The sequence below is a fragment of the Mustela nivalis genome, assembly GCF_964662115.1.
Source record: "Mustela nivalis genome assembly, chromosome: 6".
Taxonomy (NCBI): domain Eukaryota; kingdom Metazoa; phylum Chordata; class Mammalia; order Carnivora; family Mustelidae; genus Mustela; species Mustela nivalis.
Window position 1 is genome coordinate 103,785,574 of NC_139025.1, and position 24,211 is coordinate 103,809,784.

Genomic DNA, 24,211 nt, shown 5'->3' on the forward strand with positions numbered 1-24,211 from the left:
CCATATATGATAAACCCACAGCTAACACCATACTCAATGGTGAAAAGCTCAAAGCTTTTCCTTTAAGATCAAGAATAAGACAAAGATCCCCACCCTTGCCACTTTTATTCAACAGAGTATTGGAAGCCCTAGTCAGAGTAACTGGACAGTTAAAAGAATCAAAAGGAAAGGAAGAAGTAAAACCATCACTATTTGCAGCTGACATACTGTGTACAGAAAACCCTAAAGACTCCATCAAAAACTGTCAGGAACTACTCAATGAATTCAGTAGAGTTGAGGGTTACAAAATCAATACACAAAAATCTGTTGTGTTTCTATAAGCTAATACTGAACTATCAGAAAGAGAAGGTAAGAAAACACTACCATTTACACAACTACATCGAAAAAAATAAAATACCTACGAATACATTTAACCAAGGGGGTGAGAGACTTATATATGGAAACCCCCAAGATGTTAAAGAAAAAAAACTAAAGAAGGCACAAATAAATGGAAAGATACTCCATGCTCACACACTGGTAGAATTGGTATTGTTAAAATGTCCACACTACCGAAAGCTATCTACAGATTCAATACAATCCTTATTGAAATTCCAAGTGGCATTTTTTCACAGAAATACAACAAACCACCTTAAAATTTCTATAGAACCACAAAAGACTCTAATTAACCAAAACAATTTTTTTTAAAGATTTTTATTTATTTATTTGACAGATCACAAGTAGGCAGAGAGGCAGAGAGAGACAGAGAGGAGAAAGCAGGCTCCCCACTGAGCAGAGAGCCTGATGCGGGGCTCGATCCCAGGACCCTGGGATCATGACCTGAGCTGAAGGCAGAGGCTTTAACCCACTGAGCCACCCAGGCGCCCCTAACCAAAGCAACCTTGAGAAAGAACACAGTTGGAGGTCTTATGCTCTCTGATTTAAAACTGTATTACAAAGCTGTAGGTGTTTAAACAGTACGGTACTGGCATAAAAACAGACACATGGATCAATGGAACAGAGAGCCCAGAAATAAACCCAAGCATATATAGTCAATTCATTTATGACAAAGGAGCCACAGACATACAATGGAGAAAGACAATCTCTTGGACAAGTGGTGTTGGGAAAGTTGGACAGTTACATGCAAAAAAATTGAAACTGGATCACTGCCTTACAGCATACACAGAAATTAGCTTAAAATGGATTGAAGACTTGAACGTAAGACCTGACACCATAAAACTCCCAGAAGAAAATAGGCAGTAACCTCCTTGCAATAGGTCTTTGCGATGATTTTTAGAATCTGACACCAAAAACAAAAGCCAGCAAAAGCAAGAATGAACAAGTGGGGCTGTGTGAAACTAAACATTTCTGCACCACAAAGGAAACCATCAGCAAAATGAAAATAGCAACTTACTGATTAAAGAAAATATTTGCAAATCCTTTAACTGATAAGGGCCTAACATGGAAAATATAGAAAGCATACGTACCACTCTAGCGAAGTAACAACCCAATTAAAAATGGGAGGAAGATCTGAAAAGAGATTTTTCCAAAGAAGACAAACAGATGGACAACAGGTACACGAAAAGATGCTCAGTATCATAAAATACTAAGAAAATGCAAATCCAAACTACAGTGAGATACCATCTCACAGCTGCTGGCATGGCTCTCATCAAGAAGACAAGTGATAACAAGTGTTGGCAAAGTCACAGTGGAAAGGGAATCTGGTGCCCAGTGGGTGGGAATGTACGTTGGTGCAGCCACTGTGGAAAATAATATAGGGGTTCTTCAAAAAACTACCAGGAGAACTACCATAGCATTCAACAATTGCAGTTCTGGATATTTATCTGATGCGAATGAATTTTAACTAAAAAAATGTACCTCTATGTTCACTGCTGCATTATTTACTACTGCTAATCTATGGAAGCAACCGAAATGTCCACAGATGGATGAATGGATAAAGAAAATATGGTATATGTCATCCAGTAGGATATTATTCAGCCACAGGAAGAATGAAATTTTGCCATCTGTGACAACATGGACAGACCCCAAGAGCATTACGCTAAGTGAAGTCAGCCAGAGAAAGAAATGCCATATGATCTCCCTTATATGTAAAACCTGAAATAAAACCAAGAAACCCAAGCTCACGGATACAGAGAACAGAATGGTAGTTGCTAGCAGTAGGGGTTGGGAGTTAGAAGAAATGTCTGGACTTTTTTTGTTTGTTTGAATGCATCAAATAAAAATTTAAAACAGAACAAAACAAAACCCAACCATCCAACCTTTTAGCAAAAGGGATCGGTTTTCTGGAAGGAGGGATGGTGTGGATTGAACAAAGGAATTTAGAAGGCACAAACTTCCAGTTACAGAATATAAGTACGTACAGTGGGCAACATGGTGACTACAGTTAACTTTCGTGTATTTCATACAGCCGTGTTAAGAGTGCATTTTAAGAGTTCTCGTCACCGGGAGCAAATGTATACATTTTGTATTGACACGAGATGGTGGACGTTCCCAAATTTACTGTGGTAATCACTGTATATGTAATACACGAAAGACAAACCATCATGCTGTCTGTATCCCCTAGACTTGTACAGTACCGTGTATCAATTATACCTCAAAACCAGGGGAAAAAGTAAAGAACAAACAAGAACAGGGCGCCTGGGTGGCTCAGTGGGTTAAGCCACTGCCTTCGGCTCAGGTCATGATCCCAGAGTCCTGGGATTGAGTCCCACATCAGGCTTCTCCTGCTTTGAGGGGAGCCTGGTTCTTCCTCTCCCTCTGCCTCTCCCCCTGCTTGTGCTCTCTCTCTGTGCCAAATAAATGAGTAAAATCTTTTAAAATAAATACATACACACACAAGAACAGTGGATTTTCTCTCTGGGGCTCAACGTAGCCGATGGGTTAACACATGTTTTGGTGTCAACATTTCAGGCTGAGTACCAGCATTGTCATTTGTTGGCTAAACAACTTTGGGCAACTGTTCGACCTTTCTTAGTGTCCTCATCTGTAGAATGGGGACATTATTTCTTGCCTATCATGGTTGTTGGGAGGAACAAGGAGGTGGGGGTGTATATCTATTCTCCAGCAGGGCACCTAGTAAGTGATCAGTAGAGAGTAGAAAATTTTAACAGGATTGTTTCTGGGACCAGAGAGAACATCAGGCTCCTGTGAAAGGTGTGGCCACTTCTGTCCCCTCTGATCAGGTTTTCTGAAGAACAGCCGCCTGCTACCACTCCTCACTTCTGCCCTTGGTTGCCTCTGGATTGGAAAAGCTTCAGGGTGGACCCCATTATGGCTAGAGCCCAGAGCGTATCTGTGTATGTCCCCTCTGCACCCCAGCGCTCCCTTGCACTGCCACTTGCCAGTAAATAACAATTCGAGTGATTCGAGAGTTCAGGAAGTTGGCTCTGTTCACTCTGGTGACTTCCATGCCAGAAACCCTTTGCTGCCACCTGCCACCCATCTCCCCCTCGAGAACACCCCCACTGTTCCTAGAGACACCTTCCCACAACACAAAGCTAACTTCACCACACCCTTGGGTATGATTCTCTCCTGTTGTCAAGGAAAGATGAGCTTCTTGCACAAGAGTTCAACTTCTCAGGCTTCCCACCACATTCTGGCCACATCAGCCAGCTCCTCACTTCCCCAAACATGCCCCACCCCTCCAGCAGTGGGTCTGCCCCTGCCTGCAATGCCCTCTCCCTGTTCTCCAGCTACCAGCCTGCTCACTGCAAAAGCCAGCTCCAAGTCCCCACTGTCCTCATCCAGAGACACCGCTTGTATTCTGAGGATTCCCGGCCATGCTCTCCCTTCCCCAGGACAGCCCATTTAGCACAGGTTAAAACAGCATGCATCTGGCTAGTGACCGGAGACTCTGAGTCTGGGGACGGTCTGGAGCTGTCCTACGAATCTCTGTGCACACACCCACCATCCTCAACTATGGCTGAGCCAAAGAAGAGTCTAAAAATATTCTGTGAAGGCACTGTTTAAAAAACAACAACAACAAAAAAAAACACACTGACCGGGACAGAGGACTTACACCATCAGTGAGAGCACAAAGTTTGTATGCTCTCTTCCTTCTGCGCTGCTCAGATCTTAGCAGAGGTGCTGGACACAGCCTAGCAGACAGGGCAGGGGGCCCACTTCCTGAGCACCCGCTGTGTCCCAAGACTAGCCCTCAAGGATTAGTTTCTCTTTCTCATTTGCCTGATCCTCCTATTCAGAGTTCAATGCCACCATGTCCCACCAGGAAAAGTCAGAATGGCACAGAACTGGCCTGAGAATGAAGTATCCAATATCTGGAAAGAACTCTTGGAGGACAGGTGACAAAGGCCAAGACAGGGAGTTCTCCCAGACTTGGGATGTTCTCTGTCAGACTCAAAGACAGAGTCCAGAAACAGGGTCCCATCAGCTAAAAAAGGGGCCCGAGTCAGCAGTTTATGGCTAGGAGTTCCCGGGGGTGAGGACACAAAGGTGAGCAAGACAAGAGGCCCAAGGCCGGTGGGGAGTTACGGACACAGCCAAGCCACGTAAGAAAGACACACCACGTAAAGACAGCAGGGCAGGAACACAGAGCAAGAAAGCACTGAAAAGGCTAGTTCAGTCTGAACAGCTGGTTCCCTGCCTTTGAGTCTCCTCTAGGTGTCCTAAGTCAGGGACCCTCTGCTCGGAGAAGCAGGAAGACAGAGAATGGCTCAGCAAGATCACGGTGCTGGTTCCCACCGGCCGACATCATGCAGCCAGGACCCCCGCCTCCCCTCTTCAGGGGCCAGCTCCAAGGTCTTCAATGGGGGAACTTGGCCAGAGTGACTTCAACAAGGAAGGGCTTTGAAAGGAAGGACAACGCCTTCCTCCAGCTGAGAGATTGATTTCCTCCTCCTGTGGCATCCCAGGCAGGCCTGTGGGCCGAGGGAGACGGCCAGACTCCGCTCAGCCTCGGCGAGGGGCCAGGTACACAGCGGTCTCTGCAGCGGCAGCTGCCAGGTGCAGGGTCCCCTGCCCGCCCCTCCAGTCCGGTTGCCAGCTTCTAGGCAGGGCACAGCTCTATGACCTGGGGATCCGAGTGAAGGGAGGGACAAGCCAGCAAAGCACCGATACTCCATCCTGCATTTTGAGTGGCCTGGAGGACAGCTGTCCTGAAGGAGGACTCAGAGAAACAAGGCAAGCAGGAGACAAGTATCCTGTTGGGGGTCTGTAAGGGAGCTCTGGGAATGCAGGGATGCTGAGAATGGGCTTTGTTCAGCGGGGACCCCAGTGGGCAAAGAGAGTCAGAAGAGAATTTACAGAGAGCAGCAGCCAGGATGTCGGACTTGGTGAACTATGGGTCTGGCTCTGTGCCAAGCACCTTGACACACACCACTGCATTTCATCTTCACAACCCTACGGGCCTGGCTTGTATCTGCAAATGAGGGCATTGGGCCTGGGAAGGGGACAGTCACTGCGCTGAGACCCTAGTGTCCCATGCACTATGCTGTGTATGGGATTCTCTCTGCCAACAGCCACTGTTAGAGATCGAATGCCTCCACTGGGCTTCTGTTGTCGCAACTACAGTGCAGGGCCACTGTGGGCAGGGTGCTCAATGCTTCCCCGCACTTCAGTCTCTTCTGGGATGAAAGAGGGTGCTTGAAGTGAGCCTCAGGCCCTTCCCAGTGCCCTGCGCCTGGAAGCCTCCCTAAGAAGGAAGCTCAGGGGACACGTGTCAAAAGCAGTTGCAGGGTGGGGATCCTGGTGTTCCAGTGACTTTGACACGGTCTGTCCCTTCTGTCTGTAGGAAAAGTGCATCAAGGTGCACTGCGGTGGTCCTGACTTTTGAAGGAACGGTCCCTCTCATGTTCTCAATTTCTTAGGACTATGAACCACCCCAGCCCCCTGATGGGCTCCATCCCTGGGGAAATCCCTGCATGAGAGAGACCACCAGACCTGACCAGATCATCTTTGGCTTAGCCTCCTGCTTATGTTCCTGGTCACAGTGGGCCACCGAGGGCCAGTGCGCGTTATGGTGACCGCGTTGGGCCCGAGGACTGTTCCTTACCTTCTCTGTGACTGCACGGGCACACTCGATGAGCTCCCTCTTGGTGTAGCTGTCTGTGGGGCACACCTGGAGGGCCCCCGCCTTCTGCACCAGGAAGATGCAGCCGTGGCCTAGGTCCTGCACGCGAGTGCGAATCTGGAAGCCGATCTGTGGAGGCAAGCCCAGGGTAGGGAAGGAGAGGCATGAAGGATTCTGCCATCGAGGGCTCCCCTACGTGGAAAATTTCTTCTATGTCCTATGGGAGCCTGGCTAGGAAAATTCCACTGCTGTTAGGAGTCTGTGCTTGGTGGAGTATGGAATTTGGTTGATTTTACTTCCCTTTTTAGAGCCTGTAAAATGCCCACAGTCCCCAGGAAGCAAGCCTATGTCCCTCATCCTAGCCTAATGCCCTTCTGATATTTGTTACCTTTTATGGCGTGTTGTTTACTTGTATCCCCAGCCACCTGCCAGAAATGTTACAAGAACATTAGGGCTAGTTATTATTCATTTATGCATTTATTGAGCTCCTACTGTGTGTCAGGGCCTCCCCTGAGCAGCGATTGCATTTACTTTCATTTATTCTGCACGGCAGCCCCAGAGAACCATTAGAAGTTCAAAATATATAGCACTGGTAAGAAGCATAAAGCATTCAGGTTCTTGCAAAGTTGGTACATTTACAAGCAGAGCACCCCCTTCCCTCAACTGTGTCCCATGGTAAGAGCCAACATGCTGGGCCCAGGCTTCCTTTCTCTACGGCCAGGTTGTGGTTTCCTTAAAAAGGTACATTTTTAGAGCTAAAGGCTCAGCAGGCACACATTCTTTCAATGACCCCTGAGTTCTGTGATTATAAAAGGTACTTTGCCTAAAAGAACTCAAATGAGCTCCACGATAGATAGGCAGTCTCTTTCAGGAGTAATAAATTCCACCTCCTGAAGTTTGCATTGCTCTGGCTGTTTCATGTCAATTTTCATTTTAGTCTGATCAATATAACTGCCATAAATAAGCTGCCCTCCAGCCCAGGTAAGCAACTAAAAGCAAAACACCTTAAGCTTTAGTTAGTAAGTGTTATTTCCAGGACTCCACGACAGCAAGAAGTGGTGGCTTCTCCTTCCAGCATCTACCAAGAAGAGCTAACAAGATCTCAGGTATCTTGAGTAAAAGCTGGGAGATCTGGACCACCAGGGTGCTATCTTCCAGCATTGTCCTACTGGAGTTCAAGGTGGTGGTGGTGGGGGATTGGGGTAGCAAAGGGGGTTGCAAATGTTAACCCTATTATGGAAACACATCATGCTTTTAGGGGAAAAAAGGTATTCCTCTTATCCTCTTAAGGCCCAAAGGATATTTAAAATCCATTTAATAGGGGCGCCCGGGGTGGCTGAGTGGGTTAAGCATCTGCCTTTAGCTCAGGTCATGATCCCAGGTCCTGGGATGGAGTCCCAGCCTGCTTCTCCCTCTCCCTCTGCTTGCTGCTCCCCCTACTTGTGCTCTCGGCCTCTCTCTCTTTGTCAAATAAATAAAATCTTTTAAAAAATCCATTTAGTAGAAAAGTCTCCTGATCCAGAAGGGGGAGCTTTGGCTCTTTTGGGGTCTGCCAAAGCTTCACCATCAGGGAGGGCTGCCTGCGGACCATCTCCAGGTGGGAGACAACACGAGGAAAACATACTAGCTGGCAGCTCTGCAAACAGGTCCACCACTGAACAGGGGAGAGGTACTCCTGTTCAGTCCCAAGGAAACCCCCAAAATGCAGCGGTTCGCTGGGCACGTCTGCTGGTTTAAACACAACGCCTGGCTGAGGCAGGGGGCTGCCCCACGAGAGCTGAAAACTCCTCCTGGCCCTTGAGCCTTTTCCGATCCATGTACTGAACCCTTCACAATACAAGGTCAGAGCTAATCCGTACACAAGAGCTCCGTGACCACAGGTCTCCAAGTGACAGGCACTGCTAGGGGAGCCAGGCAGGGGGCAAATGGTGGAAGAAACAGAATTTCAAAATAAAGCTGACCTTACTAGTTCAACCTCTTGTTGACAGACAAAGAGACTGCGCAAGCTCAGAGAGGTGATGTGAGTGGCCCAAGATCACACCAGTGTCTGGCAAAGCCAGATGAGAATCCAGGTCGCTCTACCAGGCAGGCCACTCTTTACTAAAGTCGTTGTTTTCCTCACTTAGCATGGGTACCATCCCTGCACAGCCCCCTACCCCCGATCTTTCCTAGAAACTCAACATGTAAAATTGACATAATGTGTTTTTAGTATACCCTTCCTTTTTGAGTTAAAATTTATGTCCTTGACTCAATAAAAATCAACAATGTGACTAGTGAATCAAAGTTTAAAAGTCGGATTCTGGGGGCGCCTGGGTGGCTCAGTGGGTTAAGCCTCTGCCTTTGGCTCAGGTCATGATCTCAGGGTCCTGGGACTGAGTCCCGTATCGGGCTCTCTGCTCAGTGGGGAGACTGCATCCTCCTCTCTCTCAGACTGCCTCTCTGCCTGCTTGTGATCTCTTGTCTGTAAAATAAATAAAATCTTAAAATAAAAATAAAAATAAAAATAAAAAATTAATTAAAAAGTCAGATTCTGAAGCCTGATACAGCCTCAGCCACCAACTCATTTCTGTATTTTGCTTGGGCTGCGGTGTTGAGAAAATCCTGTTGTGTGCGCACAGGTTTTCCCAGAGCCCCCAAACCTCAGCAGGGAAAAGCTACATCAGCCTGAGGTCTGCACAAAACCATGCAGCGGGCCACGGTACGGCGCCGGCGGCCCCCCAAGGGTTACCTCATGGTCCAGCCCAGAGTTTATTGAAAAACACACACAGGGGGCGCCTGGGTGGCTCAGTGGGTTAAAGCCTCTGCCTTCAGCTGAGGTTATGATCCCAAGGTCCGGGGATTGAGCCCCACATTGGGTTCTCTGCTCAGCAGGGAGCCTGCTTCCCTTCCTCTCTCTCTGCCTGCCTCTCTACTTGTGATCTCTGTCTGTCAAATAAAAACAAAACCAAAAACAAAAAACAAAAACAAAAAAACACATTTTTTCCTAAGAGTTTTAAAAATCGTTCAGTTAGGTTTAAAAAGGGAACCTTGAGTCAAAGGTACAGAACTTGCATGGCGCCTCCCTGGGTCAGGGGCTGGAAGAGTAAGGTGGGAAGCCCCAGTGTGAGGAAGGACCTGTCTCGGAAAGAACATTCTCTGGCCCACTTCTGTTCCCTGCTCGGAGCCACACCTGAGCATCCTATCCACCCAGTGGTGGGCACTTGGGTGAACACAGACCTCTTAAGTCACTTCCAAGTGGCCCTGGAGGTGGGAGGGTGAAGGGACCTTCTCCTCCACAGTCTCAGGCCTGGAACCTATGGGCAGACATGACACATCATCAATGACTGACTCAGGTTCCCTCAGTGCTCTCACGAGAGGCCTTGCCATGGAAAACACCTCAGTGTCCTGATGCTCAGCCCCTCCCTTGGAGGGGACACCAGGCATGTAGCACAGGATTCCGCAAGTACACTGCAGAGCTGGGACAGTGGTCTTTTGGAGGGAGAGTCTAGGTAGGAAGCATGGCCAAAGACTAGCACCAGAAGGCAGAAGGATAAGCCTAAGATAAGGCAACAGCTGTACAAAGCCATTGGCCAACCCAGGGCTTAGTCCTGGCGAGAGGTCTGTGCCAGGGCACATGATTACCTTCTGGGTGCCTGAAGGCCTCCTTGAGGTTTGGCCACGCAATCCTCCTGTATGCTTGGCTGCGCAGTCCTATTCGGACAGCACGCAGGAGGCTGAGTCTCGTGGGGGACAGGCTGAAACAGGTTTCACTTATTTTCTCAGACTAAGAGGGCTGAATGCAACAGGAAGGGAAGGGATCTCAGGACACCAGCCCCACATCTGCCCTCAGCCCTTCACCCAGGAGGGCAGCAGCACGGGCAGCAGAAAGGTCCAGGGGCTCCACTTCTGGCCCAGCCTTCCTGGCCTCTAATACCCTGGCCGAGCTGGGCTAACCTCCTGGGCCTTTGTTCCCTCACCTGTGAAACGGGACGGAACCCTACTACCCAGGGCTGATGGACCAAATGAAAGGTGTGTGTGAACATATCTCAAAGTAGAAAATACCACACAAATGCTGTGACAGGAGGTAGCTTGGTGAGGCAGAAGCAGCAAAGGCTATGATGCCCTGGGTGTGAATCCTGACCTTGCCATGTTTACTTCTTACTTGAAACTTTAGTTATTCCAAACTCAAGTGGTTTCTGTACTGACTCTCATAGCTGTGTGCTCTTGGACCATTTAACTAAGCTCCCTGAGCCTCAGTTTGCTAACCCGTGAAACGGGGGAAGAACGAAGGATTGTGTAGTTCAGAAGGTACAAGGGACAGCCCCCAGCAGGGATCTGATTCGTGGTGTGGACTTGATGAACATCTCTCCGATTATTCTTTTCCACGGGTACGTGGGACAGCTAGGACAGGCACTTAAAGGGGACAAAAGAAGCAACATACTCTACTACAATCTCCCAGAACATTCTGTACTGCTTCAAGAACATCTGAGAGAGGGAATGCATTTTTAAGATTGTATTTAAAAAGATAAGGGTTTAAAAAATGCTAACTTCTCAAAGTAACACTAAATTTCTCAGCAAATCTGACCAGCCCCCAGGGCAATCTGACTTACCACCAACCAGTGTGTATTATAAAGGAATGTGGCTCAGACATTCAACTTGGGGTTTTAAACTGGCAACTGCAGTAAAGCGTGACTCGAACGTCAAGAAAAACTTTCAATTCCCTTCTTGCCCAAATGGGCATCTTCTCCTGGTTTTACATCCTGGGGGAAATTGGAAGTCTGGCCTTTGTGAAGTTTTGTATCAAATTTCAGGTGGAGGGGGGTCTCAGAAATACTGATCATCTTCTTTACTGCCTAAAACTAAACAAAATGTACACATTTGTCTCAGGCTTTCAAAACAATCACATCTGAAACCAGGTCAAATATCATTGGCCTGGGAGAGTTTGTGAACATTGAAAGGCAACTGCAGATGTTAGCTGGTAGACTTTAGAGTTTCTCCTTAAAAAGAAAAAGAAAAAAAAAAAAACGGAAGGGCAAGAATCACAAGCATAGAACAGAAACAGGGCATCACTTTCCACCTACAAAAAGTGTGTCTCGGAGCGGAAAGTTTTTAAGAATTCTCGTGTAGATTACCCATCTCATGTTTGGGAAAAGGCTGCGAATCTTGCCATAGGCTCTCGACAAACGTTCCTGCCAGCTTTGAAGACACCTAGTATTACACGTGCTCACAGCAGAGTTCCCTCGGAGACAAAGCTGTAGTCACTAGATCTTTCCCCCCAGCACTGGTGGCTCACAGGATCTCCCTTTTCAAGAGAACAGGGATCTTGGGGAAGTTGCCTGAGGGTTTTGACTTTCCTCAAGAAAGTCATTTTCACAGTGGTGTTAGTGGGAGTTTGAGTTTTCCCTGGAAAAAACAGCAGATAAAGCTCCTGCTTGGTGTTCAAAGGGGAGGGGTCGGGCTTCTCCTGTAATTGTCACATTCTGGAAAAGACCAAAATGCTGGCTCGGCACCACAGCCGGCAGGACCGTGAGGGAGCAACTTCTTCTTTCCTTGTCCTGGATAGAAATACTTTCCCATGCTGTGAGGTGGGGCCCCCTTGGGAGAGAAAACTAATTCCACAGTCTTGGAATAAAAAAACAACATTGCCTTAGGGATCCCCCCGACCTTCTCAGTTTTCCCCTAAATATCTGTCTGGCAAATGCACACAAAGAATTTTCCTTAGCAAGCCACTGGTAATTGTATATTCTCTCTGCCCCTTTTGGCTCCAGGTCACACTGCTCTTGGGTCTGGAATGTAAAATATAACTCAAGACGCATGGGTGTAAAGGGAGAACCTTAATGAAAACGTCAGCTGCTACAAATGTGGGGCCAGGGACTAAAGTAATTTCATGTGGGGCTTTCAGCGATACCTTTCCTTTTCTGGCTGCTCTGACGTTATTTTGTATTTTGCTTCATGGTCTGGGTTATAGGAAGAAAATCTGCCTGTTTCACACGTGGGCTGGGGAGCTCTGAAGAACTTAGACGTGGAAAGGTCTGCACAGATCATGGGCTCTTTACGCAGTAACTCAGGCCGCGGGTCAACATCGGAACCGACCAGACAGATCTAGATTCCATTTTTTAAAAGATTTCTGGAAACAGAGATCCAAACCCTCCCCACAGCCTCTTTGTTTTTTGAGTCCTGCAAAGCCTAACACTTTTTCCTTTTGTCCAGATTGTTCCTTCCTATGATGTAAGTTCCCTTAGGCTTGTTTAGGAAATCCAATCTTCCACAGAATCCTGATTGGGGCCGGGGGAGAGGGGGTGGTTTCTGGTGACTTTTCTTTCTGGGTAGTGACTTCATAGACTCGTTACAAACAGAATTATTCATGCTGCAGCCTAAACACTCAACCATACTAAAATCTTAAAGTGCAGGCACTGTTAGAAACCTCCTTCATCCCATGCTAGATATGTATGTATGAATGTGCATACATACGAGACTCCTGTTCACATGCGTTGTTATGACGTGTTAGCAAGGAATTTCACTTTGGATCATTTCTGCATCATCTCTGGGAGTCTTTGTGAAGACATGCTTAGAATGGACTCCAGGCAAACCAGCACTAAGTGGCCTGGGGACATGGATTGTCACTGCAGGAAGGGAAGATCGGTCACAGCTGCCCGCCCTGAGAGCCCACTTCCCTTAGGAATATCATCAACGGGGTTTGTGTTCAATACAATGTCACAGAATGTAGTTACCTTCATCTTCCCAGCATCCCTGCAATGTACGCCACTATTCTTTACCGCAGACTGAGCTCTGTGTCTCTGAGGAGCCATGTGATAGCTGGGCAAGGCACACCTCCTCTCTGCTATTGCTGGCAGGGGTGCGGTCGGGTGTGCGTCGCTCCAGCCAGCCTGTTTGCTTCCCAGGGGACCCCGTGGTTACTTGGGCATATTAGACAGGAAAGGAGGCTCTTAGAAAGTGGCCTCTGGGACCAAACTTTGGCCAGACTAAGGCTCCTACGGGTATAGGCATTCTAAGGCAAAGTCTGTGTTCAGCCACTAGGGAAAGGGAAGTTTAGGGTTTAGGGAAGGCAGGTAGGTAATGAAGAGGGGTTCATATGAGATACGGGGGATGGTTCATAGAAAGTCACCAACAGCTGGGCAAGACTTTGTGTCACAAAAGTAGGCTAGCCAGCCCTTTCTCAGACCGGGACGGTTAACTCCCACACTCGGCTCTTCCAATACTGCTGTGAGCCTTTGGGAAACAGGAAAATCACTGAGGAGGATGTCCTAACCAAGAGGAAGATGGTAGCTTGTGTTCTGCTTTGGGAGTCAGGTGACAGACCAGGAGACAGGGGACCTGGCCAGACACTCCCAACAGAGGGCACCTGTCTGAAAGCCCACTTCCCCAGGTGGACCCAGCTCTCCGCCTGCTGGCCTCTGAGCACAGCCTGGGCTAGTGGGTCTGAAGCTGGGGGACGAGTGGGAGAGTGGTGGGAACTAAGCCTAGTTTTGGCTACCAGGCTGGAATCTTCTAGAGTCGAGCTGAGCTAGCCAGAATCCCCTGGGAGTGGGTACCCATGTGCATGTGCTTCTTAAAACAGGGGCTTATGGTGGCAGACCTCCTCTGGCTCCGCCGTGGCTGCTGCCATCTGGCCCTGGAGAGCCAGGTGCCCATAGTCACTGGTCATTTGTGAAGCCAGTCCTCCCAACTCTTCCGGGTTAGTAACCGACTTAGTCATCTGGAAAAAGAAAACAAGCAAGACACAAACACACACATACACACACACACACACACACACACACACACACACACACGGAAAAAAGCATGAGAACCATGTGTTAATTCCACTGGAAGCCAAAGGGTTTCATTCACTTTTAAGCTCTGGACTTGCATTTGGGGCTGGAGAGGGGAATTCAAGCAAAGCCCATGCTGCGACGTGCACAACAGGCCAGGGGCCCCTCTCAGGCCAGCAGGTCCTGGTGGGGCCAGCGGGAGACATGCTAGGCTCAGGCTGGGCAGGCCCTCACAGTCCACACTGGGAGGTGAGCACGGCAGCCCCCACCGGCCTGGCCCTGCGGGTCACCATGAGACTTCCCTTGGGGAATACAGGGGTTATGAGCCCCAGGCAGTGCCCATCCCTGGTCACATTCTGCAGCAGAGACCTGACCTGGTCTCTGGGAACCCAGAAACAGGTCCCACCCTGGCAAGAGGATGTGAGGATAGCAGGGCTGTCAGGGAAACCATGATTGAGAAGTGACAGATGAGTCTCTGGGAGGAAGATATTTCAAGAGAATACAGCTTTATAAGCAATTTGTGCCAAAGGAGGACAAGGGTTCAGCCACAGATTTGGTTAAGTGTCCACTGCAGCCTCAACGGCTGAGCTATGCCTCCTCCTCATTAGGATATTCAGTATTTTCCACCTGCTTCATAGAAAAACTTACCTAAAAATTTATCCTACCTAACAAACTCGTTTCAAGACCTTCTTTTTCCTCTGACAAAATGCCTCTTAGTGCTCTGAACAGCAGTTTTAACTGCCGCCCAGAAAGGGGTCCTTTTCTTTCCTAAGAGGCTTCCCTCCTGCTGCACCTCTTCTTTCTCTCTCGGCGGCCACAGAAGGGCTTAAGAGGGCACCTGGGTGGCTCAGTTGTTAAGCATCTGCCTTTGGCTCAGGTCATGATCCCAGGGTCCTGGGATCGAGCCCCTCGTAGGACTCCCTGCTCCGCGGGAAGCCTGCTTCTCCGTCTCCCACTCCCCTGGCTTGTGTTCCTGCTCTTGCTATCTCTCTCTCTTTGTCAAATAGACAAAAAAAAATCTTTTAAAAAATTTAAACAAAATGAAGAGCTTAAAAATAAGTGTTTTGAATGGCCCATTGCTGTCCATTAACCCTGCTAAGGGGAAGGGTTAGCTATCTAAGCAATGTTTGCCAGGAAATGTCACTGGCTGGCAGGTGTAGGTGTGGGTTCCTTGGGAACCCCAAGAGAGGGAGGCTGTACCTTCAGCTGCTTCCTTTGAGTCCTGCCACGCAGACCACAGCAATTCTGGAGCAGCCCGACGTGGTAAAGCACGGCCCTTGCCCACTCAGGGTCCAGGCTGGCTAACCTAGCAGCGGCCACGCAGCCCTCAGCTGGGCTCCTGAAGGGTATGGACATCTGGGCCTGAGATGGGCCTGCTGAGAACCTAGCCCAGGAGACGTTCCAGAAACACGAGGAGGCCACTCCAAAGATTTTTGCCTCGGGCTGCGCTGTGCTCCCTCCTCAGAGGACCAGGCACCGCTGGGCTGTCTCATCTGACCCGTGCCCTGCCCCGGAGCCCCCCCTTCGCCTCCCCAGCAGCGCCAGCAGCGCCAGCTCTTTTGGTCCCGAGATGGGTACTGCTCCTATTCCCCTTCCTGGCCCATGTCCTGTTAAGCAACAGTGAACCTGGCACAATCACAGGGTTTCTAAGAAGGAGGAGCAGCGGCCAGGGAAGGCTTTGTGGTCCAAGCTCAACCTCTAGTGGACACACGACTACATGACAAAATCATCCCGCGGGGCCGGCCTGGTGGGGGAGGCGCGGCGCCTGGTGGGGGAGGTGCCGCGCCATGGCTCCGTCTGGTCCCTCCAGCCAGGAGGCTGCTTTGTGTCTCTACTCAGCCTCACACGGCAGCAGCAGAGAGACATGGTCCCAAATTTTATTCCGTGACATCTGAGCCTTCAAAGGGTGAAGAGGAACTTTCTTACTACGCACTCCTGTTTATTCTTCAAGGACACCACTGGTTGTCTTTTGTACAACTTTTTAACCTATCAAGATAGCATTGTCCGGGGCGCCTGGGTGGCTCAGTGGGTTGAGCCGCTGCCTTCGGCTCAGGTCATGATCTCAGGGTCCTGGGATCGAGTCCCGCATCGGGCTCTCTGCTCAGCGGGGAGCCTGCTTCCTTCTCTCTCTCTCTGCCTGCCTCTCAGTGTACTTGTAATTTCTCTCTGTCAAATAAATAAATAAAATCTTTTTTTTTTTAAAAAAAAGATAGCATTCTCCATTCTTTATGCTATTTTTATCTAAAGAGGCATATAATACAGTTCCGATGGCAATACATTTTTGCAAAAATCAAAAAAAAGAAAAAGAAAATTACCTCCAAAGGTCACATACCTTCTGTTGTCAGGGAAATTGTCTTTATATAACCATGTTGTTTCACTTTGCCTGAAAGACTGGCATATCTTTCTGTCCAAGGACTATACCTTGATTCCATTAGACAACCTCTATTCCATCCTACATGTCTTCTCTTGTATGTAACTTTATATACACAGCTTAAGACCTTTGCAAGGTGAATAGGATTTTTTTTCCTTCCCTTATCTCTAACTTTCTTCTCATTTTCTCTTCCTCCTTTGCTCCCTTGTCCCTTGCCCAAGTATCTGTAATTCCCTCTTGCAGCTTTTCCAGGAAATGAGAGCTCCAGCAGATGGGGATGTCTAGACCACAGGCAGCCAGAGAGACCACAGATAAAGGACAGAGCAGGGGCCCAGAAGGAACTAGAAACAAGGGGTAGTCTCTGTCCAACAGAGACCCTGATTTGAAGACTCAGTGGTGGTAGTGGTGGACACCAGGGCAACCGACAGTGGGTGGGGCAGCTCTTTTCCTCTTACCATTTCCTGAGCTGTCACCGCAATGGCTTTGGAATATTTAACCACAGTCGTCTGATAGTCGACGAATGTTCCCTTTGGTTCTGGAGGAGTGCCTTCATCCAGCTATAGAGGAGAGAAAAAAAACCCACATGTCAGAAGAGGACAGTTGAAGTATGGGCTGTATTTATTGGGAATTTTGAAAAATGGAGATGCCCACAGAATTTCTTTGGCTAAGAGTCAACAGCATCCCCCAGCTTTGGTGATAAGGACTTTAACAGAGGTACAAAGACAGCACTTGGGGTACACAGGCAAGGGGGCCCTAAGCCTTGTCTGAGAGGAGATTGAGAGCATTCCCAAGGAACATTTCTGCCAAATCTTACCAGGAGAAGAATCTGCTACATATAAAAGGTAGGGAGGGGGTCCTAAGAAGTAGATTAGAGTTCAAGCATATGGTGGTAGGCATAAGCCAGACACTTTTAGGGGAGCAGAGAAAGGCAGAAGATGAACTGGGAGAGGAGGCAGAATCTACACTGTGAAGGGCTTCCCTAGGAATGGTGTAGTCCATAGAGGTCTATGCCCTGGAACCCTCCTTCTGATTTAAGCTGGGGAAGACAAGGGATTGGAAGCACTAGTTCCTCATCTGACTTTGAGAGCAATATGAATTGAGAGATGGGAGAGATCGCTGTAGTGGGAAGAGCCGGGACAAGTGGGAGGACAATGACTCTGTCCCTCGAAAGGTTGGAGACATATTGGTTCAGAAGTCTTGTATTGGAGACCCGGTTCCAGGGCTTATGAATGGGCCCCAAGCTCGTTGCTTAAATTCTGAGGCTCAGGTCCTTCAGGAGAAACTTCCTAGCATCGGAAGGTTGTAGTACACATCAACTGAGAGCATACCCAGCCAAGAGCTACATGAAGGAAGAGGAGATGATGACCAGGTTGATGACAAAGATGATGATAATGTCAGTGATGACCACGATGAAGAAAAAGGCAACATCTTTACCATCATCTTCGTCACTACCGTCACCATTGACTGCTGAATGGTATTCCAGGTGAGGAGCCAAAATAAGGAGACATGAACACAGGAAGAGTGAGTGTGGTGGACAGAAGTGGGGGCCGTTGAGAGCATTGAGGATGAAGCTGAGCTGTCTGATGAAGAACCTCGAAATCATGAGGAAAATGGTGGGATCTGGGGTACACAATGACATCTTTGAGAAGACCTTCCTGGCAACTCTCTGCCATACAGTTCGCAGTCGGGGCAGAGATTAGGGGCCAAGAGGGCACTTAGGAAACATTAGATGGAGTCTTCAATAAGAACTCAAGGTCGCAAGCAGGCACTAACTAAGACATGAACTGAAGGAACGGCTTCTTGCTGCCCATGTGTGATGTGGCCGCATGGTTCTGGAAGCATTTCCACCAAAGCATCAACATGGACTCCAGGCTGGATTTTTCTGGGATTCTTTATAAGGAATAAGCTGCTGCCAATGATCTCGGTCACACTATGGGGATCCTGCTGGTCAAATGAGGACTGAGTTGTGGACTCAATCACTCAGTAAAAACTGACTGGGCATCTTCTATGTGTCCAGCAATGTGCTGGGAGACTCTGTATGAGCCACAGCCTAAGAGCAGACACACCAGGAGCTGGAGCTGGAGGGAAGCTTAGAACACAACCTGCCAGTCCAAAGATAATGAGAAAGGGAAGAACAAAGGGATCATTTTTTTTTTTTTAATTTCACATTTATTTAGTTCAAAGAACTCTCCTTTGTTCTGAGATTATAGCCTTCCTACTTTTTTTGAGGGTGATGTTAACATGACCTTTCCGTTATGAAACAGTAGTGATGCAGAGAGCGGGCTTTTTGTCTCTTTAACCCCCTCCTGTGGTCAGAAAGAAGAAAAAACTATCACCACCATCAACATGCAACAACCCAAACAAAGAAGCAAACAAAGAAAAGGTAGTGGGTCACAAAAATTCTAAGACTGAGAACCACTGACCTCACTCAGTAGGGAAACCAAGGTTCAGAGAGCTTGAGTCATTTGTCCAAGACCACCCAGAAATCCAATTACTTCATGTTAACCTATCAATTCCCAAACCTTCTGGTGCTTAGACATAGAGAATTCCAGGATGAACCTCCATGGCAGAAGCACCAAAAGGGGCACAAATTACATCCAAGTTACACTCAACGTTGGGTACACTCATTTTTTCTGCCAGTCACTCGATGACAATGATGATGACAGTCTATCAGTGCTGTGACCAAATAACCAAAACTCAGAAAACGCCCTATTTCTAACACTTTACTGCCTATGGGCTCCAAGGCCCTGGAGTATCACTGAATACAAAGTGGGCAGAAATGAGCAGGCTGGGGTAGGCTCAACAGAGAATGCGTAAGAGGCACTGGGTAGAACCACGGCTATCAGGTCTGGGTAGAAGGAGTTTGGGGGTACCAATAAACCCCAGAATGGCAGAAAGAACCCCTTTGTTCTGGCCTCTGTGGATCCTGTCACTAGAAGTTCCTAATTATTGCTATCAGGTAATGCCAGACGTCTCCCAGCCCTTCCAAAAGAGTGGGGAGTGTCCTGGGCTGAGTGAGAGAGTAGCTATCCCACCACTGATATCAGACAGTACAAGTGCTGCTTCCTTTATTGAAAATCCATCTTGGTATGCAAGGCTCAACAGCTATCGAAAAAGACTTCAAGAATCTGACTTCCACATTCCAGAGATTTTGGAACTCTTACCTATCATTAGAGTCATTTGGAAAAGTACCTTCTCCTAGGGAGAAAAAAGTCACCTGAATTTCTAATTTGTATTGAGAAAACTTGAGCTCCATTATTTAATATCCTTCATGGAAACATGGCTTACTTTCTTTTTTTTTCTTTTAAAGATTTTATTTACCTATTTGACAGAAAGAGAGAGCACAAGCAGGGGAGCGGGAAGCAGAGGGAAAAGCAGGATCCCTGCTGAGTGCTTAGCCCGATGCAGGACTCGATCCTAGGACCCCGGGATCATGACCTGAGCTGAAAGCAGATGCTTAACCAACTAAGCCACTCTGGGGCCCTGAAACATGGCTTACTTTCAAAGCTCAGGTGTTCTGATGTCCTAAAAACCAAACACAACCACTGAGATTTCCCCAAAAGCTTTAGAAAGAGGGGAATTTCGCTCATTTTCTGCCAAACTGCCCATATTTGAGGAACGAGAAGCCCACAGCAAAAATTACCAGAGTGATCTGATGAGGCCCGTCCGGGGTGTCTAAAGGAGTCCTGGCATCCCTGCCTGGCTCGTGACTCTCTCGGTCTGCTAATGACTGCGTAATGAATGCTTAAGGGGAATTATCCTAATTATAGTTTCGGGCTATCACCTCTTTATGGAGAAACCAACCAACCAATCTTCTCTAAATTAGCAATTAAAGACCACTTATTATCCTGAAAAACCATAATAATGTATTCACAATCTGACAATGGACATTTCAAAACAGGGACAAAATCTAAAATTCTTGGCGGTGCTATCACAGAATGGAAATGAGATGTTGCTGAACAATTGTTAATTTTAATGACTATCAAACTAACAGGACTAGTGAAGGATTCCTTGAGGAAAGAGCAGGAGATACTCTCCCGTCACAATCCCTACTCATCCAGCTCAACCACCAAAAGGTCACTAGAGGATTAATGACTTTCACGTTGTCTTCCGTGCCCACTGTCTGCAAGAGTTCACTATGGGCTTTCACACATACTACTTAAGTGGTGTCTGCATCTGGCTACCAAAACCATGGGGGGAGTGGATTTAAAAGATTCAGAGATTCCTGGGGTGCCTGGGTGGCTCAGTCCATTAAGCATCTGCCTTTGGCTCAGGTCATGATCCCAAGGTCCTGGGATCGGGTCCTGCACTGGGCTCCCTGCTCAGTGGGGAGCCTGCTTCTCCCTCTCCCTCTACCTGCCGCTCCCCCTGCCTGTGTTCTCTCTGTCAAATAAATAAATAAATAAAATCTTAAAAAAAAAAATCCAGAGATTCCTTGGCTCAAGTCCACAGAGATTTCAATTGATTAGGGCTGGGGTAGGGCCTACGAATGTGCTCCCCATGAGTTCAAAGGAGCCACTCTGAAGACCAGACCTTGGGAATCCCTTCATTATTTCACTTTGGACTTTGTTCCCAATGACTACTCTAGGAGGTAAACAGGGGAGGTAAATACCTATTTCCATTTTGTAAGTGAAGGAACCAATGATACCTTCTCCATCGCCATTATTTTTCCCTGTGTAAAATCAGAAGACAGGGTGAGACTGGCTTCCAAAGTAATGAATGAATAACCAAGAATGAATACCATGTTGGACAGAGGATAGGATGTGTGTACGCTGATTGAAACCCTCAGGAAAAGAGAACGGTCACTGGTATCCATTTTGACTGGCTGCTCCTTAGAGAAAAGCACTTAGGGACCACGTCTGAGGGAAACCGAGGAGGAACTGGGGTCAAGGGATAAAGGTGAGCATCTGGGAGCCCAGGCCTACCTTGCTCATGGCCTCTGCAATGGCGTCCACCATGCCTCCCACCAGCCCCACTTCACTGGCAGCTTCATTCAGTGTCACCATGATGTCATCAACGGCCTCCTTCATGAGCTGAGCGGCCTCTGTGATGGCATCATGGGTGTGCTGGGCCTGAGAAGGGAAAGCAGAAAGAGGACTGTGAGAAGTTTCCATAAGCAGAGGAAAATGGTGCTCAGTCTCCTCAGAAATCACTTCACTTCTTTTAGGTATAACCTTAAAGAAAGCACAACACAAAACAAAACCCTTATGGAACACAACAGGGATTCTGGATTTTTCCTTTTCTTTCTATGGGTACATTTGTTTGCAAAATCACTACAAATCAGAAAGAGAAGTAGAAAAGGATGTCTTTTTATAATCAAAAGGAAAAACAAAATTGCAATATCTAACAGCATCCTATGACAGGACCAGTTTTTTTTTTTTTTTAAGATTTTATTTATTTATTTGTCAGAGAGAAAGAGAGAGAGAGAGCAAGAGCGAGCATAGGCAGAGTGGCAGGCAGAGTCAGAGGGAGAAGCAGGCTCCCTGCAGAGCAAGGAGCCCGATGTGGGACTCGATCCCAGGACACTGGGATCATGACCTGAGCCGAAGGCAGCTGCTTAACCAACTGAGCCACCCAGGCGTCCCTGACAGGACCAGTTTTATGTTAATCTGTCCAGGATGATAGAAAGAGAATGCCACGGATTCCCAATGATGCACGCTTCCCGGTTTAATTAAGAAAAAAACCAAAACCTAATATAAGGGAAAGAACATGTTCACAACAAATGCACTTCTCTTTCAAGCTGCACAACACTCTAGAATTCCCTTCCTGCAAATAAGGTTGCATTGTGGCAATGTAGTGACATAGAGGAGAAATCCATCTGTGGAAAGACGAAGAGCCTTTGGAATTATGTCACAAATTACACTGCCACGAGCCTGGAGGGACGAGGGAGCAAAGTTCTCCAGGGACTGACATTCTGCAGGCAAAGTCTCGAGTGCTCCCAAGTTCCCTCTGACTGTAGCTCAGAGATGCTCCTACACCTGCCAGAGTTTCGCAAGCACATCACGCACCGAGGAGACACCAGGTAAATGAGTGGATGAAAGATGAAACAACGGTGGTTCCATGCTCCTGAAAAACACCTCCAATGGGAGACAGATGCAGAAGGAGCCTAGGTCCTGCCATCAGAAAAACTGGGTTCTAGCTCTGGATCCACCTCTTACTAGCTAAGCGGTCCTAGGCGTGGCTTCCTCAGCACAATGGGAATAATTGGAACAACACTATGCAGAATTCCAACGAGATGATATGGATATCTGAAGCATATATTTATAATAAGGGCAGTCTAGGGGTGTCTGGGTGGCTCCGTCAGTTAAGTGTCTGCTTTTGGCTCAGGTCATGATCTCAGGGTCTTGGGATTGAGCCCCACATCGGGCTCCCTCCTCAGTGGGGAGTCTGTTTCTCCCTCTGCCGCTGTTTCTCTCCATGCTCGTGCACATACTTTTTCTCTCTCTCAAATAAATAAATAAATAAATAAATAAAATCTTGCGGGGAGGAAAGGAACAGCCAAGTAGCAGGCGCCTGACTTCATATCAGGTAGTCAGCATCAGAATCGGCCCCCACACAGTGGCCACGGCTGCCCTGACACACCTCAGGGGGAGACGCCCCTTCCAAAGGCTCAAGAAACTGCACCTTCCCTCTGGTGATGAGAAGCTAAGGAGGTCAGGGAGGGAAGGTAAATGTAACTCTTTTGACTGGCTAACTGAAAGAGAGGACTTCTTTTTTTTTAATATATATTTTAAAAAATTTTTAATAAACATGTAATGTTTATAGCCCCAGGGGTACAGGTGTGTGAATCGTCAGGCTTACACACTTCACAGCACTCACCATAGCACATACCCTCCCCAATGTCCACAACCCAGCCACCCTCTCCCTACCCCACTTCCCCCTGGCCACCCTCAGTTTGTTTTGTGAGATTAAGAGTTTCTTATGGCTTGTCTCCCTCCCCATCCCAGCTTGTTTCATTTATTGAAAGAGAGGACTTCTAAGAGAGGCTGTGTGAGCCACAGGAACTGGCTCAGTGTGTGGGACGGAAAAGCCAAGGGAATCCAGGTCTTCTAAAATGACACGTGACAAGATGTGAAGTATGTGGACCATGGATGGTGACCTCAAGACACCAACAAAGTGTCGGGATGCAAATGCTAATTATTGACCATTAGGGCTAAAATTAACTCAGAAGTTAACAGGAACAAAGAGCCTTGAGGAACAAAGATCCCTTGATTCTTCCCACCTCAGATGGGGAGTCACTCTTAGGACTTCTTCCCTCCACCCGCTTCCAGCCTCCTCATGGCTCCATCCTCTCCCCCTCGGCCAGTAGCCTGTAGCAGCTGGTTCTATTGTGTTCGCCTCCTCCCTTTGCCCCATGCAAATCCTAGTCCTCTTTCAAGGCCCAGCCTAAATACAGCCTCTTCCAGCAGCCCTCCTTGGATGGTTCTCTTCTCATGCTCTCACTGGCTTTCCTTTGGATTTCTGCAGCCCTGAGAAGCAACTCTGGAGCCAGAGAGGTGAAGGCTTTAGAAAAAAGGATATGGGGAATTGAGGCTCAATACTGCAACACGACACGGCTTCTGCTCAGCTCTCTCTCAGGATATGAGCCTGTGAAGGCCTCGGCCTCTGTGTAAGGAGGCTGTGTGCTGGGCAGACTGCACAGTGAGACCGCACAGAGGTACAAAGGGCAGCCCACGGAGCCCCAGCCCTTGAGTATCTCTGTGATTTCAGCTCAAGCACCAGACCTCCGAGCAACGAACTGGCCCTCAGGTCACTCAAGCCCCAGCCGCCACCTGGTGGCAGTGGGAGGAGGTACTCTGAGTGAGAGCCGGCTTGTTGAGCTCCGTGGAGCTGCAGACCCACCAGAGATCACTCTCAGATGGTACTGTTTTAAGTAACTAAGTTTTAGAATGGCTTGTTTGCAGCAACAGCTAGCTGCGACAGCCCCTGAGAAGGCCCCAAAGCCAGCTTTGGGGTCAGAGAGGTGTCTGGGTTGAAGCGGAGACCAGTATCCAGCAGAGTTGATGGGGTGAGGAGGAAAGGGCGAACACGCTTGGCAGAGGACACAGGCTGTACAAAGGTCCG

The 24,211-nt window shown here is 48.1% G+C and overlaps 1 protein-coding gene across 3 annotated transcripts in view; it reads right to left on the bottom strand.

The window, feature by feature from the left end:
* Positions 1-24,211, bottom strand: part of TLN2 (talin 2) — a 422,410-nt gene that overhangs the window by 44,415 nt on the left and 353,784 nt on the right. For all 3 annotated transcript variants that reach the window (XM_082737314.1, XM_082737312.1, XM_082737313.1), the window contains 4 exons: positions 21,073-21,219; positions 16,603-16,704; positions 13,602-13,721; positions 6,008-6,154 (listed from right to left, as the gene is read on the bottom strand). In XM_082737314.1, coding sequence (XP_082593440.1) covers positions 6,008-6,154; positions 13,602-13,721; positions 16,603-16,704; positions 21,073-21,219 — 516 coding nt within the window. The remainder of the gene's footprint in view (positions 1-6,007; positions 6,155-13,601; positions 13,722-16,602; positions 16,705-21,072; positions 21,220-24,211) is intronic.